Source organism: Chanodichthys erythropterus, chromosome 5 (assembly GCF_024489055.1).
Source record: "Chanodichthys erythropterus isolate Z2021 chromosome 5, ASM2448905v1, whole genome shotgun sequence".
NCBI classification, from domain to species: Eukaryota; Metazoa; Chordata; class Actinopteri; order Cypriniformes; family Xenocyprididae; genus Chanodichthys; species Chanodichthys erythropterus.
In genome coordinates, this window is record NC_090225.1 from 7,263,609 (window position 1) to 7,281,212 (window position 17,604).

The 17,604-nt window shown below is 35.8% G+C and overlaps 3 protein-coding genes across 5 annotated transcripts; all 3 read right to left on the reverse strand.

Annotated features, from left to right (window-relative positions):
* Positions 1 to 2,497: 2,497 nt before the first annotated feature.
* Positions 2,498 to 6,023, reverse strand: tlr4bb (toll-like receptor 4b, duplicate b). Of its 2 annotated transcripts, XM_067385834.1 has the most exons (3): positions 5,841 to 5,973; positions 5,269 to 5,435; positions 2,498 to 5,172 (listed from the first exon to the last, which is right to left on the reverse strand). In XM_067385834.1, the coding sequence occupies exons 1-3, from the start codon at positions 5,925 to 5,927 to the stop codon at positions 2,964 to 2,966; spliced, it is 2,463 nt and encodes an 820-aa protein (XP_067241935.1). In that variant the 5' UTR covers positions 5,928 to 5,973; the 3' UTR covers positions 2,498 to 2,963. The 2 variants fall into 2 exon arrangements, with proteins under 2 accessions (XP_067241935.1, XP_067241936.1); XM_067385835.1 differs by lacking the exon at positions 5,269 to 5,435 and having other exon boundaries at positions 5,841 to 6,023.
* A 235-nt stretch (positions 6,024 to 6,258) lies between these two features.
* On the reverse strand, positions 6,259 to 9,078 carry LOC137020385 (toll-like receptor 4). Of its 2 annotated transcripts, none has more exons than XM_067385837.1 (3): positions 8,951 to 9,078; positions 8,687 to 8,853; positions 6,259 to 8,600 (listed from the first exon to the last, which is right to left on the reverse strand). In XM_067385837.1, the coding sequence occupies exons 1-3, from the start codon at positions 9,017 to 9,019 to the stop codon at positions 6,380 to 6,382; spliced, it is 2,457 nt and encodes an 818-aa protein (XP_067241938.1). In that variant the 5' UTR covers positions 9,020 to 9,078; the 3' UTR covers positions 6,259 to 6,379. The 2 variants fall into 2 exon arrangements, with proteins under 2 accessions (XP_067241938.1, XP_067241939.1); XM_067385838.1 differs by having other exon boundaries at positions 8,687 to 8,736; positions 8,951 to 8,978.
* A 5,920-nt stretch (positions 9,079 to 14,998) lies between these two features.
* On the reverse strand, positions 14,999 to 15,760 carry LOC137020511 (uncharacterized). Its single transcript, XM_067386183.1, has one exon. It carries the CDS (start codon positions 15,758 to 15,760, stop codon positions 14,999 to 15,001), a length of 762 nt encoding a protein of 253 aa, XP_067242284.1.
* Positions 15,761 to 17,604: the final 1,844 nt, after the last annotated feature.

The window sequence follows — 17,604 nt, forward strand, 5'->3', positions numbered from 1 at the left end:
GATTCGATTCGTAAAGCTCCAAAGCTTCACGAAGCAGTGTTTTGAAATAGATATTGTAAAAGACATTATTTTCATTTTTGGGTGAACTAACCCTTTAACATTTAAATGGTGGCTGTCAACTTGATGGATTTATTCAAACGTGCATTATTGAAGAACATTAAAAATTATAATTAACATGTAATATGGTGCATATAGAGTTTTCTAGCTGTCTAACGAGTTTATGGTCACTGAATAGGCCTATGTTTGTTCTGATGTAAATGTGACATTAGGTGACAGTTATTAGCTTTTTTATTAACGTCTTTCTTCAGTTGAAACACTGATTGAGCGATTACACGAGGCATGATATGGATTTCAGTAAGTTTTACTATATTTTTTAACATACCTTTAAATGTTCATTCATGTTTATTTCACATTGTAACTGGTATTAAAGTGGAGGAGAGGATCAGTTCATGTGCGCTTCATGCTGCCGCTTCTCTTGAATCTGTCACGCCAAATTAAAGAGTGCCAAAATGGTATTTGTGTTTTTTTTAATTATTATTTTATAGTAAAATGGGCAGAATTTCAATTTCATGCCAAAAGCAACAAAGCTTATTGCGATTTATTGGATGGTTACGTATCCTCATGCTTTTTTTTAAGTGGGTAGGCTAGGCTATATGGAAATCCTTGAGCTTTCCTAGTGGATAAACGACGTAGGCTATACCTGCGTATCACGTAGACTACACCACTGGCTGTAAGGACCTTTGAAATAACTGAAATGACTTAGCAAAGTGATTTGGAATGTGGTCAAGACCGGCCTGGAATTACTTTAGCTGCATTTACTGTAAAATAATTGCACACCAACATTCATTAACCAATAAGAATCAAGCATTCAACAGCCCTGTATAATAAAAGCATAATCTGATATTGCTGAGTTCAACATGTTCAACATTTTTGTTGATCCTGGAACAACATTCAAATCAACCAATCAGATTTGAGGGACAAGTTTAGGCTTAAAATCATGAATTGGTGCTTCTACATCAGTCTTATTCATCTATCATTTCCCTCTGATTTTTGGGATAACTTATGGGTAGGGTTAGGTTTAGGGGTAGGAATAGGGTTAAGACTAAATTTTCAGACTAGAATGTTGTTCCAGGATCAACAAAATATGTTGACCCAGGAACGCATCTAACTCAGCAATAACTCAGCAATATCAGGACGTGCATGATGAAAAGTTACATTTCTGTCACGATCACCAGCTGGAGTGCCCTGGTTGTCCACTAGATTCAGGGTGGGCAAACACAGTGGCCCTCCAGGACCAAGTTTGCCCACCCCTGCTCTAGTGACTAGACGGTCACAAACTACTGTACATTTCCCATAATTCTCTGCTCGATCTCATCCCTGATTGCTTACAGCTGTGTCTCATTAGCCTGTTTAGCTCACCCTATTTAAGGCTGGTTCACTCTATCATTCTGTAGTGATGGGCAGAGCGAGTCTTCTTGAAACACTGAAGCAGTTGAATCAAATGTGCCGTGATGATTCGAGGCTTCGAAACAATCTGACACTTGACTCCACGGTGACCCCTAGTGGTCAAAAGAGTGTAAATGCAACAAAACTCAAACTAAACATGCAGTAAAAACACCTTTTACAAATCTATTGCAAGTGTTTTATTGAAAGTAAAATCTGTTAAATGCAATTAACTAATTCTCCAATAAGATTAGGCTACATATCTACATATATGACTGTATATCTGTTCTTTTATCAATTTTTAAGGCTTGTTTCTCTGTTCCATGGCTCAAGCTTAAACAGGCCAATAAGAGATTAATAACTACCATTATTCATTTTAATTATTTTAATGTCTAATTAAAACATCTACAAATTTATAAAACTGAGATCAGGTAAAACCCATAGACACTTCTTTTCAACTTCTCAGTGAATCTGCATGATTCATGGGTTAACTTTATCATCGCACTCTACCGGTGAACCACTGAAATTTCGAACTGTTTTGAAATGTTTCGAAACAGTGAGGACGTAATGAAGCCTCGTTTACTAAAATCACGTGACTTTGGCAGTTTGATACACGCTCCGAATCACTGATTCGAAACAAATGATTCATGAAGCTTCGGAGCATCATGAAGCATGTGTTTCAAAATCGGCCATCACTATCATTCTGTCTTGTATGTGTCAGCACTGCATTTCTGAGTGCTCATTTGGTTTCTGTGTCTTGGTTTTGATCATGTTTGCCAGTCTTTTGTGGATTTCCCTGTTTGGCTGTGTTCCTGTTCCCTGTTAATTTTTGGACTGTAAACGCTGTGTTTTGACCTTTTGCTTGGCTTTTTGGTTTAAGTCTTTTGATTACCCCTCAATAAATTGCACTTGGATCCTCAACCTTCGAGTCTCAGAACAGTTGCATGACAGTTTCCTTATATAAACTTTTAGTTTTATTAATAAAATTAATTAAATCATGCCCACATGCAACAGCTCAAAAGTAATTTTGATAACAAAGACAAGAGGCTCTGTAACTTAATTTATTTCCACATCTACATCAAAGGTCGAAGAAAATTACAATTACACAGAATTCAAGCATCCAGGTCCAAAATGTGTATCAGTTTCCTGTGAGAACCAAACATTTCTGTTGCTTTATAGAATTTTACTTGACAAATTTACACATCAGTGTTTCCAGTAACACATTCTTGAGATGTGGGACTTAAATCTATTCGACCACAAAGCACAATAGTGTTTGATAAAGATCTGTTTACACTGTATTGTGCATGCAACTTTCACTTCTCCCTTTTGTTTCAAGTGCATTGCCAAGAAGAGCTGAAAGCCCCATGTGTGCAGTATTCACAACAAACAATAGCATTATATCCCTGTGAAAAATTACTGACTATAAAATAAAATGTGATGTCTACTTTAGATTCTTAGTTTAAATAAAAAAGCATCAGTTTTATTTGATCAAATTCAATACATTCACATAAACACTCAGATTATTGCTTTATAATAGCTCTCCTGAGCCGTATCCAGAATCTCATGTTACTCAAAGGGTCCCTGCTCCACTTCAGGTATGTGTTCTTTTTCAGATGCTTATGAAGACCAAACACTTTCTTAGTCTTCCTCTCTTCCACATCTTCCAGTATGATGATGATGATGTTGGCATTGCGTTCCATCATAAACCGGGACTGAGCCAATTCAAACTCAAAGCGACACCAGGCGCTATCAATGAAGTGTTGAGACACAACCACAATGACTTTACGGCTGCCCATTATTCCTTCATCAATAATGTTGGAGGCGATGGACTTCCCTGCTTGAAAGTCCCGCATGTGAAGGCAAAGATGAATAGGTGGAACACCGTTCTCCAGATTCTCCATCAGTTCATTCATGACCCAGACTTCATCATAGCTGGAGAAAATCACAAATGCGTCATAGGAACATTCTTGTTGTGCAGGTGATCTGTAGCCTCTCAGTAGAATAAAGCAATACTGAAGATAAAACTGGAACCTATAAGCCAAGACTGATAACACGACTACTAATATAACAAAACATACTGATAAAACAATTATGAGTCTTTTCTTGTGCACACAGCTGTCAATGTCAAAGTCCGCTGCTCTCAAATCTGAGCTTAGTGAAAAAGATTGACAAAAAATATTTTCTGCTTGCTTCAAAATGTTCTGATTTTGGATAATCCAGAAAACAAAATCTGTCTGGGAACAGGAGCAATCGATGGGGTTGGAGGACAAATCAAACTCTGAAAGGTTTGTGGGCAACTTTTGGAGAACATCAAGTGGGATGCTAGTAATGCTGTTTTTATCGAAATAAATTGATGTCAGACGTTTCAGCTCTGGTTGGGCCAGAAAGTCCAAAGTCATCAACTTGTTTTTACTTAAATATAAATGCCTTAGTTTCTGTGTTCCGATAAAAGACGTCCTGGAGATTTCTCCGATGCTACAGTGTGAGATGTCAAGAACCTCCAAATGTGTTAGATTTTGAAAGAGATATCTCATTACATCTCCACCTAAACTGTTTCCTGCCATTTTAAGCACAGTCAAATTTTGCAGGTCTCGAAAAGCCATGTAGCTTGTTAAAGTAATACTTGTGTGGGAGATATCCAAATACTTTAAATTTTTTAGACCTTGTAAAAATCCAAAGTAAAAAAGTATTACTAGTTTTGTGTGATGGAGGTCCAACACTTCAAGCAAGTTAAATCCAGAAAATGGCTTATTAACCATCCCTATCTCAGAGTTTTGACTAAGATTCAAATGTTGAATATTTGTTGTGTTTGGAAAAAACCCGTAACAGCAGTCCTTCATAATCAAAAAGTTTCTACTCAAATCTACATACTGAAGAAGAGGCAGGCCACCGATACCGAAAAAAGTCATAGGCATAGTACTCTTCACCACCAGTTTTTCTAAGCTTCGTATGTGTGAAACAGATGGTACAACAGATAATAAAGTGTGGCCTAAATACAGTTCCTTAAGACGGCAAAATCGAACACGTTCCATTCTCTTGATATATCCCATTTTTAATGTGATTTTTGTCGCATTGATCATACAATGAAATATGTTCATTTCCGAATCAGAGAATTCCTTCTGAATAAGATATATTTCATTGAAATTAACTGAGCAAAGACCGCCAAGATAATTTGGATCTGACACAATGCTTTTCCATTGCATTCTGTAACTTCCCATGAACAACTTATCCACACTGAGACCAGTAAGAGCGTTTAGACACTCCTTTTGTGCATTTATTGAAACAAAGGCAGCTTGTATGTGAAGCTCCTTGAGATAAATGTCTCTGAAAGCTCCTGGTTCAATGTGTAATAATGGATTACTAGAGAGAATCAAAGTCATGTTTCTGCCAATCTTTCGCAACACAACAGTGTGATCTGTTTTGATGATGGATATATTATTGGCATGTAGATCAAGTAAACTGAAGTTTTTAAAGGTGCTCATGAATGGAGGGAGAGACACAGACTGGATGTTATTTGTTCCAACTTTAAGTTCCCGTAGCTTGGTTAGGTTATTCATTTGAAGCTGTAAGGACGGGAGACCAACGTCCACAAGAACTAGTCTCTGTAGATTATGTAAAGAATTCAAGCATCCAGGTACAAAATATGTAAGAGGGTTTCCAGTGAGAATCAAAGTAGTCAAATTCTTCACATTGTAGAAAGCATCATTTTCAATGTGCTTGATGTGGCATCTGAAAGGCCAAAAGATTAACAATTAGTACATAAAAATAGTTAACATGTTTAAATTGTAATGCATAACAATTAATGTTCATGTAGCATTGATTTACCTTGTGAGATCCAAAACTTGTAAATTGAACAATACAGGAAATACACACTTATGTAAAGAGTTCAAGAAATTGAAACTGAAATCCAGAGATGTCACAGTGATAGGAAGACTGCTGGGAATTTGAGTCAGATTTCTCCCAGAACATGAGTATTCCATATTCTTTATTATCTATTAATCAAACAAAGACACAGGAAGCCCATTTTTGGATTTTTAATTTAACATACTTTTGGTATTTCTGTTTTTTATGACCTCCATGTTCTCTCTGAGAGATCACAAGGCCTCTTTACTTTTCTGTAGTATAGATATATTATTATACATAGATATATTATTATATAATATAATATAATAATTTAAAAATATAAAAAAGAACATGAGGGTCAAATAAATACAAAATAAGTTCAGAATTCCTGCATGTTTATAATATAGGCTTCTTTCAAAATAACAATAATACTACTACAAAATACTACAATACTAATAATTTGAATATAAACAAATAGTATGTTATTCTTTAAGAACCTAGCATTAAAGCATATAAATCTATGAATGAAAACTAAATATATGTATTGTTCTTACCGTGGTACATTCCTGTCCTTGTCCAGCATTCACAAGAATTAAGATTGAAATTATGAGAATCATCTGTTTCCAATATGACACGATCATTGTAAGAAATTATCTTGCATGAGATCTATGGACAACTTGATGTAACAAAGAACAAATGGAAGCCAGGAAATAGATACAGAATCATCCTACAGCAAAATAAAAGCTTTTCTGTCGCTACATTTGGAATATTACTTCATAAATTCCCACATCAGGGGGTGTGAAACTGTAATGATGTAAAACACATACCATTTAACACAAGTCCGTTCATACTCAATTGTCATAGGGTTGGATGCATGCAAGCAACTATCACTTCTCCCTTTTGTTTCAAAGGGGAAGTTGTTCATATTTAACGTACATTCCCATGATGATTAGAAAGACCTTTATTTGCCGTTTTTAAAAGGAGCAAAAACTTTGTGAAAAATGTTTGAACAACATAAAAGGCAATAAATGTTTAAATTTGTGCAAAAGTTTATTTATTTAAAACATAAAATATATCCATAGTATATGTAATATTATTGCTTTGTGTCAATAATAGCTCTCCTGAGCCGTATCCAGAATCTCATGTTACTCAAAGGGTCCCTGCTCCACTTCAGGTATGTGTTCTTTTTCAGATGCTTATGAAGACCAAACACTTTCTTAGTCTTCCTCTCTTCCACATCTTCCAGTATGATGATGATGATGTTGGCATTGCGTTCCATCATAAACCGGGACTGAGCCAATTCAAACTCAAAGCGACACCAGGCGCTATCAATGAAGTGTTGAGACACAACCACAATGACTTTACGGCTGCCCATTATTCCTTCATCGATAATGTTGGAGGCGATGGACTTCCCTGCTTGAAAGTCCCGCATGTGAAGGCAAAGATGAATAGGTGGAACACCGTTCTCCAGATTCTCCATCAGTTCATTCATGACCCAGACTTCATCATAGCTGGAGAAAATCACAAATGCGTCATAGGAACATTCTTGTTGTGCAGGTGATCTGTAGCCTCTCAGTAGAATAAAGCAATACTGAATATAAAACTGGAACCTATAAGCCAAGACTGATAACACGACTACTAATATAACAAAACATACTGATAAAACAATTATGAGTCTTTTCTTGTGCACACAGCTGTCAATGTCAAAGTCCGCTGCTCTCAAATCTGAGCTTAGTGAAAAAGATTGACAAAAAATATTTTCTGCTTGCTTCAAAATGTTCTGATTTTGGATAATCCAGAAAACAAAATCTGTCTGGGAACAGGAGCAATCGATGGGGTTGGAGGACAAATCAAACTCTGAAAGGTTTGTTGGCAACTTTTGGAGAACATCAAGTGGGATGCTAGTAATGCTGTTTTTATCTACATAAAATGATGTTAATTGTTTCAGGTTTGAGTGGGTAAGAAAATCTATAGCCATTAAACTGTTTCCTCTGAGATTCAAAAGTCTAAGCCTTTGAAGATTTTTAAAAGAGCTCGAGTGGACCTCTACCATACGACAGTAAGACAAGTCAAGGTGCTCTAGAACTGTGAGATTATTAAATAAATATCTTACTACATCACCCCGAAAATTATTGCCAGCCATCTTGAGAACATTAAGACTGCTCAGTCCATAAAAGCAATATATGTTAGTAAAGATGATACTTGAATAAGAAACATCCAGATACCTCAAATACTTTAAGTTAGACAAAACTGAAAGGTACCCCATACTTACAACCTTTGTATGATGGAAATCTAGAATTTCAAGGGAATCAAGTCCAACAAATGCTTGAAAAGAAAGACCGATTTGTGGATTCAAACTCAAATTTAGATACCTGATTTGAGGGGTGTTCAACAAAACTTCTGTGCAGCATGATGATAATGTAATTTGGTTTGAACTCAGATCCAGGTACCGAAGCTTAGGCATGTCTATAAAGGTTTCAACTTGGGTTGCGACGTTGCGTGTAAATACGACTTTTTCTAAAGTATGAAGATGTGAAAGTAGTCTACCTGGCACAGTATCTAACTGATTGTGAATCAAGTAAAGCTCCTTAATTTCATTAAATGGCACATACGGAATACCACGAATTAGACCACCCTTCACAGCTACAATTGTGGCGTTAATCATACAGCGAAAGATATTAATTTGCCCACTAGGCCTTTCTTTTATGTAATAATATACCTCATGAAAATAAATAGAACAAAGGCCATCTAAATAGTCTGACTCTGATGGGAAAATCTTATAATCATCTCTGTTATTTCCAAACATCAGCCTTTTGACATTAAGACCATATAGAGCTTTTAGACCAACTTTCTGAGCAGCAAATGAAAGAAATGCAGATCGGATATCCAGCTGTCCGAGATGAACATCTTTGAAAGCTCCTGGTTCAATGTATAATAATGGATTCCTAGAAAGAATCAAAGTCATGTTTCTGCCAATCTTTCTCAACACAACAGTGTGATCAGTCTTGATGATGGATATATTATTGGCATGTAGATCAAGTAAACTCAAGTCTTTAAAGGTGCTCATGAATGGAGGGAGAGACACGGACTGGAGGTTATTTGTTCCAACTCTAAGTTCCTGTAGCTTGGTTAGGTTATTCATTTGAAGCTGTAAGGACACGAGACCAACATCCACAAGATCTAGTCTCTGTAGATTATGTAAAGAATTCAAGCATCCAGGTCCAAAATATGTAAGAGGGTTTCCAGTGAGAATCAAAGAAGTCAAATTCTTCACATTGTAGAAAGCATCATTTTCAATGTGCTTGATGTGACATCTGAAAGTACAATGCACACGTTCAATATTATTTATAGAAAACATTATACAACAACATTTAGAGTTTTAGATAACAACATTGCTCACCTTGACAGATCAAGAACTCGCAGAAAAGACAAAACTGGGAATGCACTTTTCTGTAAGTGTTTCAAAACATTAAAACTAAAATCCAGAGTTTGAACAGATGAAGGAATACTTGGTGGTATGGAGATGAGGTTTCTTCCCATGCATGAGTAATGCAGATTCTCATTAATCTAAGGTTAATTGATTGCAATAAATGTTACATTTTCACAACAGTGATAAAAACAGTAATGAAGAACACAATTTTAAAATCAGATTTTAAAAACTTACTTTTGTGCATGATTCTCCAGCACCTATGAACAAATATATCATGAAAGCACTTAGAGTGAAGAAACTCATCTTGAGTGATCTTGACTGGTCATAAAAATGTGAGCCAGCCTTGTTAGCAATCACTGAATATAAGGAACAAATGCCATGGTTTTCAACAATGGATACCCCATTGTTGAAAACCATGGCATTCGTTCCTCATATGGGTGAAAGGTTGTCACAGAGAAGTACGCATTTCCTATGTGGTAAATCTTGAATGAAGAAGTAACTTTCTGAATAGATTAACTGTAATTGACTCTGCAATTCCTAAAAGTCTAATAAGTACAATTTTATTTGTACATGTATTTGTATAGGCAAAACTTTAATTCAAAGCACTCTGGATCCTCTGAGCCTGGAAGACCAGCAAGTACAGTATTGCAAAGAATAGTTTTGAACAGTTAAATGCTTTCCAAGGCAATACTCCTACTGTTTAATGCAATATTTTGTTAATTCACCTCTATTCTATGGACTGACAGTCTAACAATGCTTTAGTCTCCCCAGCTCCCAGCTCTGCCTTGGTCCTTGGATCCCCTTGCTCCACCTTGGACCTCCATTGTTGTCACCAAAGTTCTCCATCTCCCTGGCTCCACCCTGTACTTCTGACAGCTCCTCCATGGACATCTCCAACTGGGAACAGAGAATTATTCCCCTTCAATGTCCCTGGCCCTCCTTCCCGACATTACCCACCTGAAAAGTTCCTTCCCGTTGTTCATGTTCTATGTAGGTGTCAGCAGCCACGTTTCGGAAGGGGATGGGGGGTACTGTTGCGTATTTGTATTTCTGTTCCCTTTGGTTCCAGTTATTCCTTCACCATGTTTAGTTCCTGTTTCATTAATTGTGATAGTTACTTTGTTCCATGTTTTCTACCTATGTATTGTCTGTTCTCATCATTGTTTAAGTTGGCTTGCATTGTTCTTGTGATTTGTTTTGTTTTTCTTAATAAAAGACTGCTGCAATCAGATCCTTGCCTTTTCTTGCCTTGATTAAACCAAACTAGACACAATGATTATGTGTTCACATACTGCAAAACAGTTACTAGCAAATTAACTTCAACAATAATTTCCCAAGCATTATTGTGTCTGCTTGTGTTTAGAGTCTTGCCACAGCATTTACACGTTTTTGACCAGCAGATGTCCTCAGCATCCTCACATTCATTATTATTACCAATTCATGGCTGTTTTAAAACTGTTCAGCCACCAAATCAAACAGAAGGAAACTACAACTGACAGTCAGGACTGCTAAAAGAATTATTGGTGCCCTTTTGCCCAACCTCCAAGTATTTTACACCTCCAGAATGAAAAAAAAGGGCTATGAAAATCACTTTGGACCCCATCACACCCAGCTTGCTTTCTCGTTGAAATGTTGCCCTCTGGCCAGTGCTACAGAGCACTGAGCACCCGAATAGCCTGGCACAAGAACAGCTTTTTCCATCAGGCAAACTTCCACCCGAACAGTTAAAACTGCCAATAGGGTCTTTTAATTGTTCATATAGTGTGACTATAATATAAATAAATTATAAACCTATTTATTACCTACCTCTGTACATTCCTTCTACTTTTCCTACACTTCCATTTTGCACAAACTGTACATCTGTATATAGCATATCTGTATATACTGTATGTAATTCTGTCCGTTGTGTATTTTCTATATTTTTTTATTACTGTATTGTGTTTTATCTTTAATTTTATTGCCTATTTATTATTGTGTTATATTCCTTTTTATTGCCTATATCTCCATGTATGTCAGTTATTCTTTTATCTGCACTGAAAAATCTTGTCGCCAAGACAAATTCCTAGTGTGTAAACTTCTACTGATTGTGGTTGATTTTTGTAGATTAGCTTAAAGTTCCCACTAAGAAAAATAGTCCATTACAACAAGTTGAACGCTGAAATAACATCACAATATTAACTTATAAAGGGATCAAAGGATTTAATGATAGCTGTCATTAAGACCTCTGAGGCCAACTTTACCATTGTGAGAAGCAAGGTGGCGCCATTTACCTATTCTAGTTGTGTTTGTATGATGAGAGAAAGAGAAAGGGATCAGGCAGTGATAGACCAGTAGCTCCTCACTGCAAAACAAGAGACACAGGATTCAGATTCAGGGCAAGGAGATGGGAAGGTTTAGGGATATGTAAAGTGGGAGGAGTTAGATCCAGATCCAGGGGGTAGTACATCCAGATTGCATTCGAACACACATTCGTACTAGGCCTATATAAATTATAGAACACATTTTAACACTCGCAAAGCATGTTTCAAAATGTAGTACCTAGTAGTTTCGAATGCAGAGAAAGTGTGATCATAGCTTTAAGAATCGACCATTGAGAGCCCATACTGACGGACCTGTAAGCTTTAACCTAAATGGCTGGGGGTTATCATGGTGTTTAATTGATATGCATCAATTAAACACCACACCACCGTGGATCAGTTTTAATCTCTCTCATGAGAGTTTGCTTAGACTACCTGCTTTTTCATTAATTACACTGAAACATGAATGTACAAATAAATATGAATCAACGCAACATTCCAAGTGTCCTGGAACAGAAAAGGTGTTCAAGCAGCATTTATGGCCAGTCAATGTGGTTTGTGATGGACACAAATTTACAAATCGGCACAAAGTTAAACTAGTTCTGGGACCCAGCGACTCAATGTTTCCTCTGTAGAGGACAATTGGTTTCCCAATTTCCCAAACTAAAAACAGGAAACCAGAGGTGGCCTTTTCGATCAATGTGGGAGTGTTCAGGTAACACACCCTGTGAACAGCCAACTCAGAACTGCCCACTGGTCTTCAAAACCTTCTCTAAGGCCACTAAGGTCCCATGGCAGAATCTGCCCCACTGAGTTTCAGCAAGGAACCCAAACTGAGGACAATGTGACAGTGCTGACCAAGAATCCCACCCTGTGAAAACTAAGATTCTATGGGCCTAATATAAGGATGCTGATCCAAAGCTTAAATTTAAATGGGAATATCATCTTTAATCACTGAGATTTCTTGAAGCTTTATACACTTTTTTTGCCTTTTAAATCCAATTCATTCCTGGAGCAGATATCTGTACCCTACAAGATATAATAAGAGTTCTGTTTCAGCTTATGCTAGTGGATTTTTCTCTGCCTCATTTCTGAGAGTGTGCTTTTTTTCACAAGGAATGGTGTTACAACTGTTGTCTTGTTTTTTTTTTTTTTTTCTTTCTTTCTTTTTTTTATGAAATCATCACAATACTGTGTGAAAAAAAAATGTTTTACACAGACATCCTTAACTAGGTGCGGTTATGTATAATTTCCAATTCTTTAATTCACTTAAAAATAAAATTCTGCGATTATTGCTCACCCTCAAATCATTCCAGACTGTAAATCAGGCTGTTATTCAGTCATAATATTTCTGTTTACTGAGGCTTGCATCTAGCCTGTGTTCGCATTCCAGGTAAAAAAAAAGTTGTCATTGACTGAACGTAATGCACAATTTTTAGGTCTGAATGAAAATGTGAGCAAGATGCATGTTTCAGTTCATTTCAGTGAATAACCTTTTTTTCTTCACAAAACGAGTTTATATCATGCAATTCTGACTTTTTCATTTTGAGATATAAACTCGCAAATGCAAGTTATAAAATCCAATACTAAGAAAAACAGTCAGCTCATTCAAACATTTTCTTGCAATTGCAATGAAAAAAGTCAGAATTGCAAGTTTATATCTTTATCCCTATCGATCTCAGACTTAGTCTCTCAGAACTTGGATTTTATCACTCACAATTGCAAGTTTATATCTATCTTTATTATTCTGATTTTATAACTTGTAATTGTGAGTTTGTATCTCACAATTGTGAGAAAAATTCAGAATTGTAAAATTTAATCTAGCAATTGCGAGGTCACATCTTTTTTTCTTTATTCTACAATTGCAAGTTTATATCCTGAAAATGCTGACTTTTTTTCTCTCAATTATGAATTTATATCCCACAATTCTGACTTTTTTCCTCTCAGTTGCGATTCTGACTGTGAGATGAAAACTCACAACTGAGAGGAAATAAAGTCAGAATTGGGAGGGGAAAAAAGCTGCAGTTACTCTTTTATTTTTTTATTCCATGGCATGAACAAGCCTCCATATGAAAGTAAGAGAATAATGACAGAATTTTCATTTTTGGATGAACTATCCCTTTTAACTTTTCAGACTTGTAATTAGGTCAAGCATGATTTAAAATAACAATTCTCCATGTTAGTAGTATCAGCCAACTTCTCAGAACATGGCGGCTGATTCAGGTCTTGACGGTAGTGACCTCGTCATATTTTGTGTTTTCCATCCTTTCCATTTGAGGTAATAAAAAGTGATTAACTATGAATGGTTCCATGAGTGTGTGCTATAAGTCTTTAAACCTCTGCCCACTGTCGTAGGAAGTCAGCTGAGTGTGCTGAAAAAAATTCAGAAATGAGAAGGAAATACTGGTCTGATTTGTACTTTAAAAAGCAACTTTAAGAACTTTAAGAATCCATTTCCTTCATGAATGAACTGCATGTTTGGTTAAATATTGTTTGCCTTGTTTCCAATTTTTAAAAAGTAATGTTCAATACTGTATTATAAAATGACAACATGTTCAACAAGCATTGTGCATAAATGTTTTGTTTTTTAATTTTATTTTCAGTTTCTATTCACACCGTGCACAAACAATCGCAGCACGAAAAGGCAAGGGTTTTTTTATCCAGTGTGCTGAATGTTTCTCGTCAATGATATTCTGTATATAGAAATATTTAAAGTAAATGTGAGAATAAATCTGTTCTCAGAAACCAGTGATAACAAGAACTCGACATCCATTCTCTTCTCTCTTACGGAATACTTTTCTATACTGTTGTTTTTCAAAACAACGCCTCCAATCTTGCCCTTTTGTGCAACAGCAGCATAGGTACACGATCTAAGCTCAAATCTAATTGGATGGCCAGGTTCTTCACCTGCGATAGGGAAAAATTAGACACAAAAAAAATCTCGCTTTTTCACACTGCAGTTGTTCGCACCAGGTGTGAATAGCTCCATAGAGATCTATTGTTTTGCGTTTCTGAGAATTCTGAAAAAATATGTTGTTTATATGTTGACAAACATTCTTAATTTAGATTTTTGAATATATTATGAGGGAAAAAAATCTTTAGACACACACAGACCTCAAGAACAATGTTGATATACTTCATGCCACAATGCATGCTGAGTCATGAGTTTTATACTATGCTGGCTCCCAGCATGGAGCATATCAACATTTTTTAGATTCATATGCTGATTCTTGATGTCTGTTTGTGAGTCATTCCTTGTGTGTGTGTGTGTGTGTGTGTGTGTGTGTGTGTGTGTGTGTGTGTGTGTGTGTGTTTTATTATTCCTACAATGTTTTTAAAAATCTAAATTCAGTGTCTGATCTTATCTAAATAACACTGATTCAGTGTTACTTTAACACTCTGCTGGTGGTTCCCATATGAACACAGAGTGGTGTTCATTTTACACCAGGGTTTTTGCTAACCACACTGGATTGTAATTGTCTTATCTTGACAAGACCTTAATTAGTGTAACATTTTGTTTCTTTTTATTCAGTCACAAATACAGAAAAAAGACGTTTCTTTTTTTTAAATTAACCTTAAAATGTACTATGTTATAGTACACAGCAATTGATTATTATAGGCAGACACAACATTAGATAGTGGAAATAAGTTCAATGAAATTAATTAAAAAATTAAAAATACAATAATATCACACCAGTCGTGTCAAGTATTTGTGTCTAACAGTGATTTAAACTGATGAATTTTATGTATCTTGATTATTTTTTATATCTTTATTAAGGCAGACTACGTTTTGATTAATGATTATAAATTTAATCAAGACAACTTTAAACCCAGCAGTAAGAGCTCATGAAAGATGTAAACCCTTTTAAACAAATTTCTAGGGTGAAAAATGACAGCAAAAATAATCATAATCCCCATAAACTAATTAAAGTCCAGAATGACAATTAACAAGGATGAAAATCTTCTTGATGATAGAATTCTCCTCTCATACCTCCTTTATCAGAATCCCATATGGACGAATGGACTTCTCTACAATCTCCTTCTCTTTAACAGCAGACGTGCCTTCAGGAATCTCAATCAGCCAGTAGTCTGGTCTGCCACACACTTTCCTCATCTTTGGATTGATCCTGTTCTGCATTATGACTCTGTATCTCTTCCCATTTTTTTGGGATGTAAATTCTCTGCTGTAGCCCGAAGCCTGATCTATGTCATATGTTGAATAGATTCCTCTCCCATACAGTTGTCTAGGACCTGCTTTGTAATGGGATTTGACGATACCTGTGGCACCTTCAACAGTTGTTCCATGATAGGAGACTGGCCACTCACCAGCCACTGAGTGACTCCTCCATCCATCTGTGCCCAGCCAGGTGTTTCCATCGGGGTACTTGTCCAGGACTTTGAGAGCAATGCGGTACCATCCACATGGACGCTTATACCGCTCATTACCCCGCATGCATACTGACTTGTCGCTTAAATGTGTGAAATCACAATCAAAGCGTGGTTCGAAGAATTCATCCATGTTTACAAACATTTCCTTGCCTACACTCTGAAGAGGGCTTTGTCCATAACTTCTGGCACCTAACAATCTCAAGACTTCTTGGCCCAAAATGGCAGCAGTGATAAAATTGTATATATCGAGTTCAGGATCAGAATTCATCGATCCCTTTAATCCGAAGTAAGGCTTCAGAGTAGTACCTGTGAGAGCAGAGAGGGCCTCCAGAGCAAGTTCTCTGTCTATTTTAGACATGGTTCAGGCAGGCAGGTATGTAGCACACAGTGGACTAAGTCAAAAAGAAAATTCTTTTTCTAGAAACACAGGATTGCTCTTCTATTTATATGGACCGAAATGAGGAAGTTGCTTTTTGCTTTCTCTTTTGCAGACCATAAAAAAAAAAATCACAATCACATTTAATGCTTTTGAATGATAGGAATGCTTTTCAGTAAATGCCAGGAAGAGCATGTCATTATGCAATGACATATTGTCACGGGTCAGGGTGTGTCACCGGTTCTATCACTGTCACATGGACGGTTTCAAATTGTTCCTAAAGTTTTTTAATAAACTTTACTCAAGTTTTATCAGTGCAATTGAGTTTTCCATTCATCTGAGTTCTTGACACAAAAATGGGTACAATGAAACATTCACACACCATCTTGATCTATACCATCACACCTTATATGGTGAAAAATTCTACTGATGTTCTCAAATATTTTCCTAAAAACATTTTTAAAACTTTTTAAAATCAAAAAAAAAAAAAAAAAAAAAAAATTCATAAGAATGAAGTCACATGCTTTGAGGACTTGCTGATTCTCTAATTGCTCTCATAGTACTTTGATGACATACACTGCTTCAAGTCAAACAAGCCTTAAAGGTGTGTTTCTCGTGATCGCAACTACTTTTAAGAATTGTTTTATTTATAATTATTATAGTCTTAAATGGAAATATTCTGACAGTGAGACTTGGTTACCATAGGTAAAACCATACACGGCTACTCACTACCTGTAAAGTGTTGCTAGTGTAATGGGTTAAAAAAAAAATAATAATAATAATAATAATTTATAAGTTTGAACCCCCCCCCCATTAACATGTGAATACATTTCCTATGTTTATTTATTTATTTTTTTTTATTACATTTACAAATTAGAACTTTTCAGTAAAACATCTGTCATCACGCCGCCACACCACTAGATGGTGCATTGTGTGCACTTGAAACACGCGAGAGAGATACTTCCCCCTGTTCGGCGCGCTCAGTAATAAACTGACTGCTGCTGTGAACACATCTAACTTTGGTTCTCTCGTGTTTCTCTCAGGTATGAATATAAATTATATATATTAATTAATATTAATTTTATGGTACTTGGGTGAATTGGCAGGTGTTATACAAAGAGTTGGAGTGTGTTTATAATTGTATTTTAATCCACAGAGGATTATAAAAACCAAATAATGAGTTTGATCGTGTGACATGTATGGTTTGTGTTGTAGTACATTATAAAAATGTTTAACTGGCTAAAATACTGAGTTCATATAGGACACATATTGTTGAAATGAGTTTTAGAAGTGTTTTAGAATTGCATTGCTGCGTGTATGTTGCATTCTAATTTCAATCGCCATTTTGGGGTGTTCAGCACGTGTATTTTTTCAATGTGTGCACGTGCATGAGTTAAATAGAGTTATTATATTATAATTGTATCAAGTTAATATATCAAGTGTAATGATCTAAAGCATTTCCTCAGAAATCTGGTCTTGAAGGTTTTCTGGTGTCTTGATAAATGTTTTTGTGCAGTTTTGACACACTCTTTTGTACTGTCGTTGTAAACTCAAATTGTAAATTGGTGTAAACTTCCAAATGCATACAATGTGTACCGGCACATAACCTTGTATGTATGTTTTCACATACAAGTATACATACTATTTATCATATTTTGTATTATGGAATATTTTGCATACACTTACTAAGTGTTTTAATGAATTAGTTTTTTTTTTTTCTGTTAAATTGTATTTCACCAAATGCACTTGAAGTTTGAAAAGTGTAATCTCTTTTTCAGAAGTTAAAGCATTTAAAGTAAAAGTATTGCAGTAATAAACTGACTGCT